General features: G+C 45.7%; 1 protein-coding gene across 1 annotated transcript in view; it reads left to right on the forward strand.

Annotated features, from left to right (window-relative positions):
* The first annotated feature begins 219 nt into the window (after positions 1 to 219).
* Positions 220 to 18,864, forward strand: part of inpp5jb (inositol polyphosphate-5-phosphatase Jb) — a 214,775-nt gene continuing 196,130 nt past the window's right edge. The window contains exons 1-2 of the mRNA XM_072486193.1: positions 220 to 416; positions 511 to 612. Coding sequence (XP_072342294.1) covers positions 521 to 612 — 92 coding nt within the window. The 5' untranslated portion in view covers positions 220 to 416; positions 511 to 520. The remainder of the gene's footprint in view (positions 417 to 510; positions 613 to 18,864) is intronic.

Genomic DNA, 18,864 nt, shown 5'->3' on the forward strand with positions numbered 1-18,864 from the left:
AGGTTCTGACCCCCGGTTTTGGTTCTGACCCCCGGGTTTTGGTTCTGGCCCCGGGTTTTGGTTCTGACCCCCGCTCCAGGTTTGACCCCCGAGGTTCTGACCCCCGGTTTTGGTTCTGAACCCGGGGTCTCTCCGCGTTGCCCCTTTAAATGGAATTGGGATGACGTCAGGAGCAGGAACAGATTCCGGGAGGTGATCCAGCCGCGATTCTGCAGCGACTGGGAGGGCAAAACAATCGGGAGCCGCAGGGGAAGGTGCTGGGGGCAGGCAGCGGGCAGCGGGCACTCGCTGAGCTGAGTGAGGATCCAGAGCTGTTGAGGTTCATTGATCAGGAGTCAGAGACTGAGACACCCAGCCACAGGACACAGGACACAGTGTGACCTTCCCGGATACAATCTCTCTCTGTTCTACACACTGTACGTTTCCACGTTTCCTTTCTTGGATATATTGATAGTTAATCTCTGTGTCTCCTGAATATCTCTCACAATCTGTTCTCTTGCTTCACCGCAGCTCCTGCACGATGAACACAGCTTTGGTCCAGGAGCCGCCGGCGGTGAGTTTGGGCTCCCTGTCTGTGCCCGAGACCGACTACACTGGAGGCGAAGGGTTCAGGTGAGAATCTATCACTATCTCAACCATCTCACTTAAACACTCACCCAGTCACTTAGATATCTGATATTCTGGCACGGTTGGGACTGTGTTTTCTTTTAAAATGTCTCCCTTTTTTTGGTTTTAATCCCTTTAGTCCGTTTCCGCCCAGACCAGTGCATTTGGTTGGAGTCATGTCAACATGTGACAGTGTTGCAGAATTCTACATGGTTACCAACTCCATCCTCTTGGACTGCCTCTCACCCATGGATCCTTCCTTGTGTCTGTCTTCACTGCTACTCGCCCGAGTGCAGCCGGCACACCAATTCCAGTGACTTTTTGGGGGCTCTGCAAGGTCACTTCAGGACTGACCAAAGCTTCATCCTTGCCCCCACCACCCTTTTCCTCAGTCACGTAGCTCCCTGGCGGCACTAACCGTGGTGTCTGACCAGTTTCCACATGGATGTTGATCACAGCAAACTCAAATCCTCCAGCACCTTAATTTCAGCAGTATCACTGCGCTGTCAGACTCTTTAATATCAAGTCAGGGATATGGTAGAACTTGCTCCAACTGAGACTGGGAGGACTGAAAGCACCTTTTCTTTGGCTTTGGCTAAAAAATCTGCAGCTTTGCCACAACCCCATTCCAAACCGTGTGGAGACTAATTGAAATGTTTTACTGTTGGATATCCTGTTAGACACTGAACTGAGCTTCAGACCCCATAGCCTATCATAGAATCATGGAATTTACAGTGCAGAAGGAGGCCATTCGGCCCATCAAGTCTGCACCAGCCCTTGGAAAGATGCTGAAAATTTGAGATGTGGACAGAAGATGTTGGAAATACGCAGTAGGCCAGGCAGTATCTGCTTATTATCTTCCACTTCAACAGCAGAACTAGGCTCACCTATTTGTTTACCTTCATTGCAGTTTAAATCCTTAATAACACATGTAGCTGGAAGAAGACAGTTACAAAGGGGCCCGGACAGATGTGGCAGATGTGAGGAAGTGTGAGACCATCCACTTTGGATCTGAGAAAGATAAATCTAAATATTTTCTAAATGGTGAGGGGTGAAGAAATGGTCAGCCTCCCCGAACAGGCGCCGGAATGTGGCGACTAGGGGCTTTTCACAGTAACTTCATTGAAGCCTACTCGTGACAATAAGCGATTTTCATTTCATTTCATTTCAAATGTGAAAGAGCAAAGGAATTGCTTAAAAAAACTAATACCTAGGTGGGGGAGGGGGGCAGTTAGATAGCTAGCATGTGGATCAGATTAATGCCAACAGCAGCACAGGTAGAGTCGGGGCCTGCTTCCTTGGCCTATCATGGCACTTTGCCATGGCTAGGTGAATGATTGTCAAGGACCTGCCTTCAGGCAGAGAATTAAAGAAGAATACCCAAACTAAATGAAATTGAGCCTGCAGCTCAATCATATTTTCCCACAGAAAGGAAATCGGATGTTAGACTGATCTGAGGGTTGATCGGACTTGGATTTTCTTTGGTTTCCTTTGGGGTCCTCTTCTTTGACAAGCTACTTCAAGCTTTGTTGTACCATAATTAGTTGTCTTATGCCATTTGTTCCCCTGTCACAATGATTGTGGCTCCATGTGTCTGTTGAGCTGTCATGTTCCTCCAGATTGTGCAGCTGCTCGAAATGACCATCACAAGAGAATTTCCCATTTCATCTCACCGTAGAATATCTTTCTGGGCAGTTTTGGGTGGTGTAAGGTGACCAGCCCACCTCTGCTTTATCTTCAACATCAATGCCCTCATGCCTGGCATATTTACTGTTATGAGGGCTCTAGTACCTGGGATCTTGTACAGTTGTGAATCAGTCTGAAGTGAATATCCACTTTATACAAATTCCTGAAGGTAAACGTAAGCATAGAAGCAAATAAAATATATTAAGCAAGGTAGGAGAAAAGCATTTTGGGCTAGCCAACATTTTTCTGTAACTTCTAATGATTGTATCAAAGATCTTTATACGATCAACAAATATGTAACACAGCAAAGGCCCAAGTTGTATTCTCAATACTTTGTTGAATTATCATAGAATCATAGAATTTACAGTGCAGAAGGAGGCCATTCGGCCCATCGAGTCTGCACCGGCCCTTGGAAACAGCACCCTACCTGAGCTCACACCTCCACCCTATCCCCGTAACCCAGTGACCCCACCTAACCTTTTTGGACAGTAAGGGCAATTTAGCATGGCTAATCCACCTAACACACACATCTTTGAATTGTAGGAGGAAAGAGCTTACCCGCAGAGTCCTGTATTAAAGCAAACTGAATGATAAGAAGAATATGTTCTAATAACAATCTGAATAAATAGCAGTATTTGTTGAAAACCATGGAACACTTGGCTAACCAGAGACCAAGAAATAATGACAATATTCAGCTGTATCTTCAACATTACTTCATTTTCTTACTTTTAGGTATACAAAAATGGCACATTTGTCAAATCATCACAAATACTAACAATTACACCAACAATAACGATTTATAGCAGCACATTATTAACAGGGTTCACACCAATATGGCATAGTTCAGTTTATCACAATGTCAGTTCAACCTTTAACTTGGTTCAACTTCCCGAAACATCTCCATTCAGCATTCTTTCTCAAAGATGAAAGATGGGGTTATCGCGAGATCCTTAAACTCTAAATAAGGGAAAGGTGGACTAAATAATATTTTATATAATTTTAAAATAAACAAATTGAACGAGAGTAGAGCAATAAGTCAGAAATTTTCCTTTAGGAACTACAGGCAAGCGGAATTACAAAAACTATAAAATATGTTCAGTGAGTTCTCCCAGTGAGCCAGAGAAGACACAGCCAGAGTGAGACAGAACCAAGAGTGAGTATGGGAATTTGAATCTCGGTGGGAATTCAAAGCTGGGTGGGGAGGAGGTGCTTTTTATCCCTGGTAAGTGACTGGTAAGTAGTGTTTCTGTTTTTCTGTTTCTTTTCATTAGTATATATATATATTTTTTTCTTCGTTGTTTATTTATTTATTTAATTTGGGGGGGGGGGAAATTGTAATTGTTGAAGTTAACCGAAGGTTTAAGACATGGCAGGAGATCTCAGACCCGTGTCATGCTCCTCGTGTGCGATGAGGGAGCTCAGGGACACGTCCACTGTCCCTGGCTCCTTCACGTGCAAGAGGTGTGTCCAGTTGCAGCTCCTGTTAGACCGCTTGACGGCTCTGGAGCTGCGGATGGACTCACTTTGGAGCATCCGCGATGCTGAGGACGTCGTGGGTAGCATGTTTAACGAGTTGGTCACAGGTGAAGGGGACTGAGAGAGATAGAAAATGGGTGACCAAAAGACAGAGCAAGAGTAGGAAGACAGTGCAGGTGTCCTCTGCGGTCATTTCCCTGCAAAACAGATATACCGCTTTGGATACTGTTGAGGGAGATGGCTCACCAGGGGAAGGCAGCAGCAGCCAGGTTCATGGCACCGTGGCTGGCTATGCTGCGCAGCTGGGCAGGAAGAAGAATGGCAGGGCTATAGTGATAGGGGACTCAATTGTAAGGGGAATAGACAGGCGGTTCTGCGGACGCAATCGAGACTCCAGGATGGTATGTTGCCTCCCTGGTGCAAGGGTCAAGGATGTCTCGGAGCGGCTGCAGGACATTCTGGGGGGGGGGGGGTGAACAGCCAGCTGTCGTGGTGCACATAGGCACCAACGATATAGGTAAAAAATGGAACGAGGTCCTACAAGCTGAATTCAGGAGTTAGGAGTTAAACTAAAAAGTAGGACCTCAAAGGTAGTAATCTCAGGATTGCTACCAGTGCCACGAGCTAGTCAGAGTAGAAATGTCAGGATAGAGAGGATGAATGCGTGGCTCGAGAGATGGTGCAAGAGGCAGGGATTCAAATTCCTGGGACATTGGAACCGGTTCTGGGGAGGTGGGACCAGTACAAACCGGACGGTCTGCACCTGGGCAGGACTGGAACCGATGTCCTAGGAGGGGGGGGGGGGGGCGTGTTTGCTAGAGCTGTTGGGGAGAGTTTAAACTAATGTGGCAGGGGGATGGGAACCGATGCAGGAAGTTGGAAGGTAGTAAAACAGGGATAGAAACAAAAGGCAGTAAGGGGGAAAGTGTAGGGCAGAGAAGCCATAGTCAAAAATCAAAAAGGGCGACAGTACAAGGTACTGAGGTGAGCTCCGTGAATAGGACCAGGAATACCAAAAGGAATAAAACGGGAAGTGAAAACATTAATGGTAAGCAACGCGGCAGGTTGTTACATGAAGATATGGGTTCAACGACAAGGAAAATTAGGAGAAAGGTTAAGAGGAAATATAACTTAGGAGAGGTTACTGATCGAGGTGTTAAGGTTCAGAACAGAGGTAAAAAAGCCAACATAAGTGTACTTTACCTGAATGCTCGTAGTATTCGGAATAAGGTAAATGAGTTGATGGCGCAAATCATCGTGAATGACTATGATTTAGTGGCCATTACTGAAACATGGTTAAAGGATGGTCACGACTGGGAGTTAAATATCCGAGGGTATCAAACTATTCGGAAGGACAGAGTGGATGGTAAGGGAGGTGGTGTAGCTCTGTTATTTAAGGATGACATCTGGCAACAGTAAGGGGTGACATCGGTGCTATAGAGGATAAGGTTGAATCCATTTGGGTGGAAATCAGGAATAGTAAGGCGAAAAAGTCACTGATAGGAGTAATCTATAGGCCACCAAATAGTAACCTTATGGTGGGGCAGGCAATAAACAAAGAAATAACTGATGCATATAGAAATGGTACAGCAGTTATCATGGGGGATTTTAATCTACACGTCGATTGATTTAGCCAGGTCGGTCAAGGCAGCCTTGAGGAGGAGTTTATAGAATGTATCCGCGATAGTTTCCTCGAACAGTATGTAATGGAACCTACGAGGGAACAAGCGGTCCTAGATCTGGTCCTGTGTAATGAGACAGGATTGATTCAGGATCTCATAGTTAGGGATCCTCTCGGAAGGAGCGATCACAATATGGTGGAAATTAAAATACAGATGGAGGGTGAGAAGGTAAAATCAAGCACTAGTGTTTTGTGCTTAAACAAAGGAGATTACAATGGGATGAGAGAAGAACTAGCTAAGGTAGACTGGGAGCAAAGACTTTATGGTGAAACAGTTGAGGAACAGTGGAGAACCTTCCAAGTGATTTTTCACAGTGTTCAGCAAAGGTTTATACCAACAAAAAGGAAGGACGGTAAAAAGAGGGAAAATCGACCGTGGATATCTAAGGAAATAAGGGAGAGTATCAAATTGAAGGAAACAACATACAAAGTAGCAAAGAGATCAGTGGGAGACTAGAGGACTGGGAAATCTTTAGGGGGCAACAGAAAGCTACTAAAAAAGCTATAATGAAGAGTAAGATAGATTATGAGAGTAAACTTGCTCAGAATATAAAAACAGATAGTAAAAGTTTCTACAAATACATAAAACAAAAAAGAGTGGCTAAGGTAAATATTGGTCCTTTAGAGGATGAGAAGGGAGATTTAATAATGGGAGATGAGGAAATGGCTGAGGAACTGAACAGGTTTTTTGGGTCGGTCTTCACAGTGGAAGACACAAATAACATGCCAGTGACTGATGGAAATTAGGCTATGACAGGTGAGGACCTTGAGAGGATTGTTATCACCAAGGAGGTAGTGATGGGCAAGCTAATGGGGCTAAAGGTAGACAAGTCTCCTGGACCTGATGGAATGCATCCCAGAGTGCTAAAAGAGATGGCTAGGGAAATTGCAAATGCACTAGTGATAATTTACCAAAATTCACTAGTCTCTGGGGTGGTCCCGGTGGATTGGAAATTAGCAAACGTGACACCACTGTTTAAAAAAGGAGGTAGGCAGAAAGCGGGTAATTATAGGCCAGTGAGCTTAACTTCGGTAGTAGGGAAGATGCTGGAATCTATCATCAAGGAAGAAATAGCGAGGCATCTGGATGGAAATTGTCCCATTGGGCAGACGCAGCATGGGTTCATAAAGGGCAGGTTGTGCCTAACTAATTTAGTGGAATTTTTTGAGGACATTACCAGTGCGGTAGATAACGGGGAGCCAATGGATGTGGTATATCTGGATTTCCAGAAAGCCTTTGACAAGGTGCCACACAAAAGGTTGCTGCATAAGATAAAGATGCATGGCATTAAGGGGAAAGTAGTAGCATGGATAGAGGATTGGTTAATTAATAGAAAGCAAAGAGTGGGGATTAATAGGTGTTTCTCTGGTTGGCTATCAGTAGTTGGTGGTGTCCCTCAGGGATCAGTGTAGGGCCCTCAACTGTTCACAATTTACATAGATGATTTGGAGTTGGGGACCAAGGGCAATGTGTCCAAGTTTGCAGACGACACTAAGATAAGTGGTAAAGCAAAAAGTGCAGAGGATACTGGAAGCCTGCAGAGGGATTTGGATAGGCTAAGTGAATGGGCTAGAGTCTGGCAGATGGAATACAATGTTGACAAATGTGAGGTTATCCATTTTGGTAGGAATAACAGCAAAAGGGATTATTATTTAAATGATAAAATATTCAAACATGCTGCTGTGCAGAGAGACCTGGGTGTGCTAGTGCATGAGTCGCAAAAAGTTGGTTTACAGGTGCAACAGGTGATTAAGAAGGCAAAAGGAATTTTGTCCTTCATTGCTAGAGGGATGGAGTTTAAGACTAGGGTGATTATGCTGCAATTGTATAAGGTGTTAGTGAGGCCACACCTGGAGTATTGTGTTCAGCTTTGGTCTCCTTACTTGAGAAAGGACGTACTGGCACTGGAGGGTGTGCAGAGGAGATTCACTAGGTTAATCCCAGAGCTGAAGGGGTTGGATTACGAGGAGAGGTTGAGTAGACTGGGACTGTACTCGTTGGAATTTAGAAGGCTGAGGGGTGAGTTTATAGAAACATATAAAATTATGAAGGGAATAGATAGGATAGATGCGGGCAGGTTGTTTCCACAGGCGGGTGAAAGCAGAACTAGGGGGCATAGCCTCAAAATAAGGGGAAGTAGATTTAGGACTGAGTTTAGGAGGAACTTCTTCACCGAAAGGGTTGTGAATCTATGGAATTCCTTGCCCAGTGAAGCAGAGGAGGCTCCTTCGTTCAATGTTTTTAAGATAAAGATAGATAGTTTTTTTAAGAATAAAGGGATTAAGGGTTATGGTGTTCGGGCCGTAACATGGAGCTGAGTCCACAAAAGATCAGCCATGATCTCATTGAATGGTGGAGCAGGCTCGAGGGGCCAGATGGCCTACTCCTGCTCCTAGTTCTTATGTGACCCAGAAGAGAGAAATCAGGCACATGTGAGCAAAACATGAGAACAGTAAGATAGTTTTGTTTTGCGTATTTGTCCATGGGATGTGGCCATTTTATTGTCCATTCCTGATTGCTCCTGAGAAGGTGGTGTTGTGTTGTCTTTTTGAACCGCTGCAGTCCATGTGGTGTAGGTACACCCACAGTGCTGTTAGGAAGGGAATTCCAGGATTTTGACCCAGCGACAGTGAAGGAACCACGATACAGTTCCAAATCAGGTTTCTGTTTGGCTTGGAGGGGAACTTGCAGGTGGTGGTGTGTCCATGTATCTACAGCTCTCCTTCTAGATGGTGGAGGTCGCAGGTTTGGCAGGTGCTGTCAAAGGAAACTTGGTGCGTTATTGGAGTGCATCTTATAGATGGTTCAAACTGTTGCTGCAATATGTTGGTGGTGGGGGAGGTAAAAGGTTAAGGTGGTGGATGGGATACCAATCAAGTGGGTTGCTTTATTCAGGGTGGCGCGAGCTTGAGTGTTGTTGGAGATCAGTGGAGAGTATTCCACCACACTCCTGACTTGTGCCTTGTGGATGGTGGACAGGCTTTGGGGATTCAGGAGGTGAGTTGCTCTGGTGGCCATAGTATTTATATGGTGGGTCCAGTTCAGTTTCTACTCATTGGTAACCTCTAGGATGTTAATAGTGGGGGATTCAGTGATGATAATGCCATTGAATGTTAAGGGGCAATTGTTAAATTCTCTCTTGTTGGGGCTGATCAGTGCCTGGAACTTGTGTGACGTGAATGTTGCTTATCAGCCCAAAGCTTAATATTGCTGCATACAGACATAGACTGATTCAGTTTCAGAGGAGTCGCAAATGGTGTTGAACATTGTATTTGGAAAACATTTGAGAAGGTGCCACATCAAAGTTTGTTACAAAAAATAAACACTCGTGGTGTAACACATTAGCCTGGATTGAAGATTGGCTGGCTGACCGAAAACAGTGTATGCTTAAATGTGTCTTTGTCTGAATGGCAGGATGTGACGAGTGGAGTCCTGCAGGGGCCTGTTCTGGGTCTCAATGTTTCACAATTTACATTAATGTCTTAGATGAGGGGAGCAAAGCATGGTAGCTAAATGTGCAGACGACACAAAGTTGGGTAGGAAAGTGTGTTGTGAAGAAGACGTACGGAATTTGCAGATAGATATAGATAGGTTGAATGAGTGTGCAAACATCTGGCAGATGGAGTATAATATGGGAAAATGTGAAGTTGTTCACTTTGGCAGGAAGAATAAAAAAGCAGAGTACTTTTTAAATGGAGAATGCCAAGGTGCAGAGGGATGTAGCTGTTTTCATGCAGGAGTCACAAAAGGTTAGTATGCAGGTGCAGCAGGTAATCAAAATAGCTAATGGAATGCTATACCTTACAAGAAGAATTGAACATAAAAGTAAGGATGTTGTGCTTCAGTTATACAGGGCATTGGTGCGACTACATTTCAAATACTGTGTGCAGGTCTGGTCTCCTTTTTTCAGGAAGGATGTAAATGTTTTTAAGACGGTTCAGAGGAGGTTGATTAGATTGATATCTGCAATGAGCTGGTTGTCTAATGAGGATAAGTTGGAAAAGCTGGGCTTGCTTTCACTAGAGTTTAGAAGAGGGTGTGTTGACTTGATTGAAGTATATAATGGGCTGGATTCTCCAATCCCCCAGCCGGGATTCTCTACTGCTGCCGCTTGTCAATGGGATTCCCCATTGAAGCCACCCAACGCCACCGGGAAACCTGTGGATAGGGGTGCTCTGCCGGTAGGAAAAGAGAATCCTAACAGCCGGAGATTTCTAGCCAAGATCTTAAACGGTATTGACAAGGTGGACGTTGAAAGGATGTTTCCTCTTGTGTGTGAGTCCAGAAATAGGAGGCACTGTTTTAAAATTAGGGGCGCCTTGATAGGAGAATTTTTTTTCTCTGCGCGTTGTAACTCTGCCTCAGAAGGCGGTGGAAATGGGATCACTGAATATTTTTAAGGCAGGTTGACAGATTCTTATTAGGCAAAGGAATCAAAGGTTGCCGAGGGTAGATGGGGAATGTGAAATTCAACATAAACAGATCAACCATGATCTCAATGAATGGCAGAGCACATTCAAGAGGCCAAATGACCTACTTCTGCCCCTATTTTGTATGTAACCATCAGCGAACATCCCCACTTCTAACCGTATAAAGGAGGGAAGGTCATTAATGAAGCAGCTGAAGGTGGTCGGGCCTGAGACACTACTCTGAGGATGTGTGATCCAAATAAGTATCGAGTATAAGGAACAAATTGAATGAATTTCAGGTTCAAATTCAACTTGGGGAAGATATGGCATGGTAGCTATTACTGATGCAAGGCTGCGAAACATAGTGGTCCAGGAACTTAACATACCAGGTTACAAGGTCTAGGGGAAAGACAGTAGAAGGGGAAGTGTAGCTTTAGTGATTAAGGATGAAATCAAATCACTTCAGTTATAATGATAGGTAAGGGGACAATGGAGACTTCATGGGTAGAATTAAGAAAAATAAATGGAATTAGGACTCTGTTGGGAGTTGAGTATAGATCTCTACTAGCAGTATGAATTGGTAAATGTGTAAGTACAGAGATTGGCCAAGGATGTAGCAAGTCAGAATGGTTTTAAATTTCAATATAAATTGGGATAAGCAGACCGAGCTCAGCCCAAAAAGACAGTCATTTTCCTGAGTTCGTTAATGGACATTTTCTGCAACACTGTGTCCAAGACTTAACAAGGGGCTGGAGCATATTAGATTTAATAATGAGTAATGAATCAATTTAGTTAGCAACCTAACAGGACATAAACACTTATCTAATAGTGATCATAATATGATCAAGTTCAATATGGTGTTTGAAAGAGAGAAACATGAAACGGTTAAGAACCTTCAATATGATAAGACCGAGACAGTCTCAAGTAAACTGGGCAAATCTGGCAATGGGTAAAATGATGGAAGATCAGTGGGAGGTGTACAAAAATGAATTTAGTATGATACAGAACCAGTTTATACCTCTTAAGGGATAACAGATCTACATGCCAAAAAAATCAGCCGTGGATGATTAAAGAGATAAGTGACAACATAAAACTAAAGAAAGGACATAGAAAATGCAAAATCTAGCACAGATCTTGGCAACTGAGAGACACAGAGAACCAGCTAAAAGTGAAGAAACAGATAGTAAGAGCTACAAAAAGGGAGTAGGAAAATAAACTTGTCAGGAATATCAAATTAAGCACGGAGAGGGTGGAAGGGAACAATGTAGTGTTTGAAAAATGATAACAATAAAAATGAAAAGAAGAAAATGGACATGGCAGTATTTACAGCAGATGAAGAGGACACCATGCTGGACATCTTGAGGAATTAAGGATGAGAATTCATGAGAATTTACATAAGCAAGTTAACAGTGATGAAGAAAATAATGGCACTCAAGAATGGCAAATCCCCAGGACACAATAGTTTTAATCCCAGAGTTAGAAACGGGAGAACAAAGAACAAAGAAATGTACAGCACAGGAACAGGCCCTTCGGCCCTCCAAGCCCGTGCCGACCATGCTGCCCGACTAAACTACAATCTTCTACACTTCCTGGGTCCGTATCCCTCTATTTCCATCCTATTCATGTATTTGTCAAGATGCCCCTTAAATGTCACTATCGTCCCTGCTTCCACCACCTCCTCCGGTAGCGAGTTCCAGGCACCCACTACCTTCTGCGTAAAAAACTTGCCTCGTACATCTACTCTAAACCTTGCCCCTCTCACCTAAACATATGCCCCCTAGTAATTGACCCCTCTACCCTGGGGAAAAGCCTCTGACTATCCACTCTGTCTATGCCCCTCATAATTTTGTAGACCTCTATCAGGTCTCCCCTCAACCTCCTTCGTTCCAGTGAGAACAAACCGAGTTTATTCAACCGCTCCTCATAGCTAATGCCCTCCATACCAGGCAACATTCTGGTAAATCTCTTCTGCACCCTCTCTAAAGCCTCCACATCCTTCTGGTAGTGTGGCGACCAGAATTGAACACTATACTCCAAGTGTGGCCTAACTAAGGTTCTAGAACATAGAACATAGTATTTTCTGAATGTTGAAAATCTAGAAACTATGGAAGTCCAAAGAGACTTTGAAATCCATGTAGACAAATAATTAATGTCATGAAGAGGCATAGAAAATAATCAGACAGGCTAACAGAATGCGGTCTTTATATCTGGAGGACTAGAGTACAAGGGGGAATCCTGCCCATCGCCTCCGCCTGTTACATAACAAAATAAGGTTTTATTCCCTGGTATTTAGAAGGTTAAGGGATGATTTGATCAATGTTTTCAAGATCATAAGGGGAAAAGATAGGATAGATAGAAGGAAGCTATTTCCATTGCTGTGGAGTCTAGGACTGGAGGCATAGTCAAAAAATGAGAGCAGGATCTTTCAGGATTGAAGTTAAGAATGGCAGAAGTCTGGAAATCTCTTGCAAATGACAATCAATGCTCGGCCAATTGTTAGTTTTGAGTCTGAGATTGATAGATTTTTGCTAACCAAAGGTTTTAAGGGTATGGGGTATAGGTGGAGTTTGATCACAGACCAGCCGTGCTCTCATTGAATGGAGAAATAGGCTTCTAAATAGCCGACTTCTGCCTCTGTGTTCCTAGGTAATCTTGTGAAGTAGCATAATTGACAGCAGTTGCATAATTTCTGTTTAAGCCAATGGTACTAATAGAAGGTTGAGAATCGTTTGCTCTTGTTTGAATGTTCTACAGTGAGCTGGTTCCGTCTCCTTGTTTAATATACTTGTTATGGCCGGTTAGAGCTTCAGCAGGTTCACACTGACTAACTCGCATGCTTGGTTATCAGGTGGCACTTTCCCCACTTACTTTGTTCACTCTATACTCCAGACACTACTGTTGATAACAATACAAGGAAATCATTGATTAACCAGTTTGTACAACATTCCCATGCCAGTTTTGTAAATGGATCCATTATTTCTATGAAATGGCCTAATGCTTCCATAAGTCTGAATACACTGGGACCTCTAGGAATGTGTAAGGTCCTCTGCTGCTAACAGTGGATCTTGATTTCTAGAATTCTACTTTCAGAAAATGGTTGGTTACAATCACCTATCCTTCCCGTACCAGCCTCCCTGAACAGGCGCCGGAATGTGGCGACTAGGGGCTTTTCACAGTAACTTCATTGAAGCCTACTTGTGACAATAAGCGATTTTCATTTCTCTCTGAACTGACTTTATTCTGACTCTGCTTCTTCTGCACAAACATCTTTCTCTTCCTTTGTGTTGCCTCCTCTTCTAGTTTTGACATGTCTCTTTCTGCCTCTCTCATCTCTGGATAACTGGGATAAAGCTACCACTCTTTTACTTCAGCATCCAAGGGCATTCCAATCTGCTGATCATTTCTTCATTAAGACGCCATCACGTTTCCTTTAACTGATCTAAGCCCGTCAGTCAAAACACTAAAAGCCCTGGGTTTTGGTAAATGTCGACTCCCAAGCACCAGCACATCTGGTATCCATCTTGAAGAGCTCTTTTTTATCCCTTAAACGTAACTAAGTTCTTTAATCGTGAATTGACCATAGTAAGCAATTTTATTGCAATGCGCGTGTAAACGTTGGTGCTTGAGTAACTGAATGTGAATGGAGAATTATCGGAGGAGCCAGGAGAATAACGGGAGAGCCCCTAAGTGGGGTTCAAGTTAGTGCCGAATGGAGCGTGATGCCCACAGCATCGGATGCAATCTGGTCACAATCAGAGTGACAGGTTGGCACTGCCAGGGTGCCAAGGGGCACTGTCAAGAGGTGGGGCATGTAAGTGGGGTGTGGTCATGAAAGATGGGGCCATGGATGGACAGGTATTAAAAGAGGGCCATAAAAGGGGGGGGGGGGCACCTGGCGACCCCATAGGGGAGGGGTGACAATTGGGGTGGAGGGGTCTGATGCTGGCTAGAAGGGGGCGGGCTTGAAGGGAGACCCTTAATGAAGGCCCTGATACCAGTGATTCTTTGGGTCAGCTCGGCGGTTGGGGGGGGGCGGCTGCACTCTCACTTTTAGAAGTTTGTCCCGATCTCCGTGAAGTTGAGCTTGCCGCCTTTTCCAGGTCCCACACATCACTTTCTCGGTGGGTTTCACGGAGGCTCCAAATAAATGATTTAGGAGTGGGTGATTTGCAATGGGAATTGCACCGAAACAACTGGCAGGATTTGCACTGGTTTTCCTGCCCAAAATGACACTCCGCCCAATTATTAGTGTAAATGTAACATGTGCTGTTGAAATTAAAATTTCTTCACTTGTCCATATTTATCAATATTAACATTGGGTAAAACAATACTTCACCAGTTTTGGGCCTATCAGGTTTTGTCATTTGATTACCATCAGTCTCAACGGGCTGGCTTCTCCCGTTCTCCAGCCATGTGTTTCTTGACGGCGCACTTTCGCTGGCAGCGGGATTCTATCTTGTCGCCGCTTGTCAGTGGGATTTCTCATTGTAACATCCCACATCACTGCGAAACCCGCCAGCGGGGAAACGCTGCTGGTGGGAAAAGTGACCAGAGAAATCTGGCCAGTTAAAACGACAGATATATCCTGTAATCTAATCCTTTAAAGAATTCACAAATATTAAGCAAGATGAACTGTAAACTTTATCTTATTCACCTCTCGTTTTTTGACCCTCTTGAGACTATACTTTCCATAAACTCCAAACATCTGCCTTACATATCCTCATGTTTGACGGAATTGTCTACACCCATTGCTCAGTCTCTCAAACATACATTGACTGTCAGACCCCAATACGTTATATGTACAATTGGGCTGCTCCCGATCTAAAATCCTCCTGCTCTTCTTCTCCCCCTGAGTGCTTCATTCTTCAGACTCCATCACCTGCATTTCCTTCCCTGTTCATTTCCTTCACTGGGAAAGGGATCTATCAGCTGCCTCAATCCCACATTTTGGAACGCGCTCCCCATTCCTCTTTCTCGACCTATAAAAAGCTTCTCAAAACTCATCTCTTTGACGAAGCTTTCATTCAATCCCATGTTTCCCTCCTGACTAATGTCGCTTAGATTATTTCTTACCATCACTAGGGATACGGTGTTGAATAACCTGATGGTATTGAGGGCAGAAATGTCTCCGGTCCCTGATGGCCTGCACCCAGGGGTATTAAGGGAGGTGGCAGCGGAGATAGTGATTGCATTAGTTATGATATTTCAGAATTGCCTGGACTCTGGAAGGGTCCCTGTGGGTTGGAAACATGGTAATGTGACACCTCTATTCAAAAAGGGAGGAGGCAAAAAGTAGGAAACTATAGACCAGTTAGCTTGACCTCTGTGGTGGAGAAGTTGCTGGAATCAATCATTAAGGAGGAGATGACTGAACATTTGGAAAGACAAAGCTCAATCCACCATTGTCAGCATGGTTTTATGAAGGGTAAGTCATGTTTGACAAACTTGCTTGAGTTCTTTGAGGATGCAACCAGCAAGGCGGATAATGGGGAACCTGTGGATGTGGTATATCTAGACTTCTGGAAGGCATTTGACAAGGTGCCACATAAAAGACTGATCCATAAGGTGTGATCGCAGGGGGTTGGGGGTAGAATACTAGGCTGGATTGAGGATTGGCTGACTGACAAAAAGTAGAGGGTCAGGATAAATGAGTCCTTCTCTGGATGGTGAACAGGAACCAGTGAGATGCCGCAGGGGTCAGTCCTCCGTGCAAGCAGGGACAGAGTGTAACATAACAAAATTTGCGGATGACACTAAAAGAGGTGGGAAAGCAGGCAGTGAAGAGGAGATAAAGATTTTATAGACCGATTTTTGTGAGGGCCACGAAGAATCCAGCACGAGTTTTAAGGATGCAAAGTAATAACATTTATTTACAATAACACATATATATATATATATAACAGCAGCAGCAGCTTCCCTTGCTGCACACTCCTCCCTGCTGGTTCCAAACTGGCCAGCTTTATTTATACTTGGAGTTTACTAATGGTTTCTCCGCCCCCCTCATTGGGGAAGCTCATACTCCCACAGGATTGTGGGATTGCCATTAGTCCCCAGCCAATGGTAAGCAGGCAGGTTATAACATCCCTCCCCCCCAAAGTCCAAGGAATCCACAGAAGACCCTGGCGAAGGAGGGCGTCGGACTCGTTTTGCCGCAGGCCGGACACCATTTGCACGCGGCGCTGGATCAGGCGGCGTGTAACAAGACGGAGACCGGCGCTTCCGTGATGAACGGCGTAACGGTTGTACATCCACGGCCCGTGGACCCGAGGATTCCCCCTCTGATGCGTCCTGTGTCTCCATCTCGGAGTCAGAGTCTGCTGCCTCCGTCATGTCAGCGTCTCTATCTCCATTTGGTTCTGTAACGACCTGCGCAGGCTTCGAGTGAGGCACTAGTGGAAGATTGTGAGGACTACCTTCCCTTGTCTCTGGTCTCTGCGGCTGTATAAATGAGCTCCGGGGGCGGGGAATCTTTAGAGGGGATAGTCTTCTGGACCGACAGTCTACATGTTGGCGCTGGAGACGACCCTGGGCTTGCACCTGGTAAGATATAGGGCCCATTTGGTGAAAGATTACGCCAGGAACCCACTGGGCACCACCAGCAAAATTCCGAACGAACACTGGGTCACCGGGCGCAAACTGCCGAATCGGCCGATGCCGAGAAAATCCCTGTCCCTGCCGTTCTTGTGTGCGGCGTACTTTTGCGCCAATGTCCGGGAAAACCATACTAAGGCGGGTGCGAAGTCTCCGGCCCATTAGGAGTTCTGCGGGAGCTACCCCAGTCACCGCATGGGGGGTGGTCCTATACGTAAACAAAAAGCGAGCCAGTCTCGTGTCCATTGATCCGGAAGACTGCTTCTTTAGGCCTCTTTTCAATGTCTGCACTGCGCGCTCTGCTAACCCATTTGAAGCCGGGTGGTAAGGGGCAGTGCAGATATGGCGTATGCCATTCATCTTTATGAACCTCGCAAACTCCTCACTCGTGAATGGAGTGCCATTATCCGTGACCAGCACCTCGGGGAGGCCATGCGTACTAAAAGACAAACGCATCTTTTCAATTGTTGCGCAGGACGTTGTCCCCTGCATCTTATGCACCTCTAGCCATTTAGACTGGGCGTCGATTAATAGAAGGAACATGGATCCTTGAAAAGGGCCTGCGAAATCTGCATGCAAGCGTGCCCAAGGCCGCCCTGGCCATTCTCAGTGATGTAGGGGCACGGCCGGCGGAAGCTTCTGATGCTCCTGGCAAATGGAGCAGTTTTGGGCCACCTTCTCAATGTCGGTGTCGAGGCCTGGCCACCAGACATAACTCTGGGCCAACATTGGGGCAGTCGGTAGCATTGTCGATAGCACAATTGCTTCACAGCTCCAGGGTCCCAGGTTCGATTCCGGCTTGGGTCACTGTCTGTGCGGAGTATGCACATCCTCCCCACGTGTGCGTGGGTTTCCTCCGGGTGCTCCGGTTTCCTCCCACAGTCCAAAGATGTGCAGGTTAGGTGGATTGGCCATGATAAATTGCCTTGAGTGTCCAAAATTGCCCTTCGTGTTGGGTAGGGTTACTGGGTTGTGGGGATAGGGTGGAGGTGTTGACCTTGGGTAGGGTGCTCTTTCCAAGAGCTGGTGCAGACTCGATGGGCCAAATGGCCTCCTTCTGCACTGTAAATTCTATGATGATGATGATTTTCATTTTGGTCACACCTGGGTGCCAATTGTGCAAGTCTCTTGGTATCAGCTCATGGCCTTTTTCCGGGACAATCACACGCGTCCCCCACAAGAGGATGCCGTCTTCCACGCTGAATTTTGACAGCTTGGAGGAAAATGCGCGCAACTCACCTGGGAGCTGTCTATGCTGCCCGCCATACAGGACTATGTGCCGAACCTTTGACAGGACTGGCTCTGTCTGGGTCCACTCACGGATCTGTGATGTCTTGACAGGCAAGGTGCCCATAAAATTTAGGGTTGCAACCACCTCACCGGTCGTGGGGGTCGACATGGGGCCGGTCGATAAAGGCAATCGGCTCAGTGCGTCGGCATTTGCTATCTGCGTTCCTGGTTTGTGCTCCAGAGAATACTCGTATGCAGCAAGCAACAAAGCCCAGCGCTGGATCCATGCGGAAACAATGGGCGGTATTGGCTTATCCTCTCTGAAAAGTCCCAACAGAGGCTTGTGATCAGTCACGATAGTGAAATGGCGGCCATACACGTACTGGTGTAAGCGTTTCACCGCAAAGACCACTGCCAGGCCCTCCTTCTCGATCTGCGCGTACTTTTTCTCCGCTGCAGTCAATGTGCGGGAGGCGAAAGCTATCGGTCGCTCGGCCCCATTCTCCATCTTGTGGGACAGGACGGCCCCAATACCATACGGGGATGCATCACATGTGACGAGCAAAGGCTTTCCAGGATCATAGTGGGTTAGTAACCCAGACGACAACAATTGTTGCTTTAGCCGCCGGAAAGCGGTTTCTTGCGGCTGACCCCAAACCCAGGTGTGATTTTTCTTTAGCAGAAGGTGCAACGGGGCCAGCGTAGTTGCCAGATTGGGGAGGAACTTCCCGTAATAGTTTACGAGACCGAGAAAAGAACGAAGATGCGAAGTGTCAGTCGGGGCGGGGGCCTGTTGAATCGCACGCACCTTCTCTGCGGCGGGGTGCAAATCTTCGTGGTCCACCCGATAACCTAGGTAGACTACTTCCTTTGCCTGAAATACGCACTTTGTGCGACGTAAACGGACTCCAGCCTCCGAAAAGCGTCTAAGGACAGCCTCCAGATTTTCCAAATGTTCCTGCTCCGACGTCCCTGTAATCAAAACGTCATCTAAGTAGACAGCGACACGTGGTAAACCTCTCAAAATGCCCTCCATAACACGTTGAAAAATAGCGCAGGCAGAGGATACTCCAAAGGGCAACCGTGTATATTCATACAGGACCCGGTGTGGATTAATCGTTACATATGGTCGGGAGGCAAGGTCCAGCTCCAACTGTAGGTAGGCGTGACTCCTATCTAATTTT

Source organism: Scyliorhinus torazame, chromosome 1 (genome assembly GCF_047496885.1).
Source record: "Scyliorhinus torazame isolate Kashiwa2021f chromosome 1, sScyTor2.1, whole genome shotgun sequence".
NCBI lineage: Eukaryota > Metazoa > Chordata > Chondrichthyes > Carcharhiniformes > Scyliorhinidae > Scyliorhinus > Scyliorhinus torazame.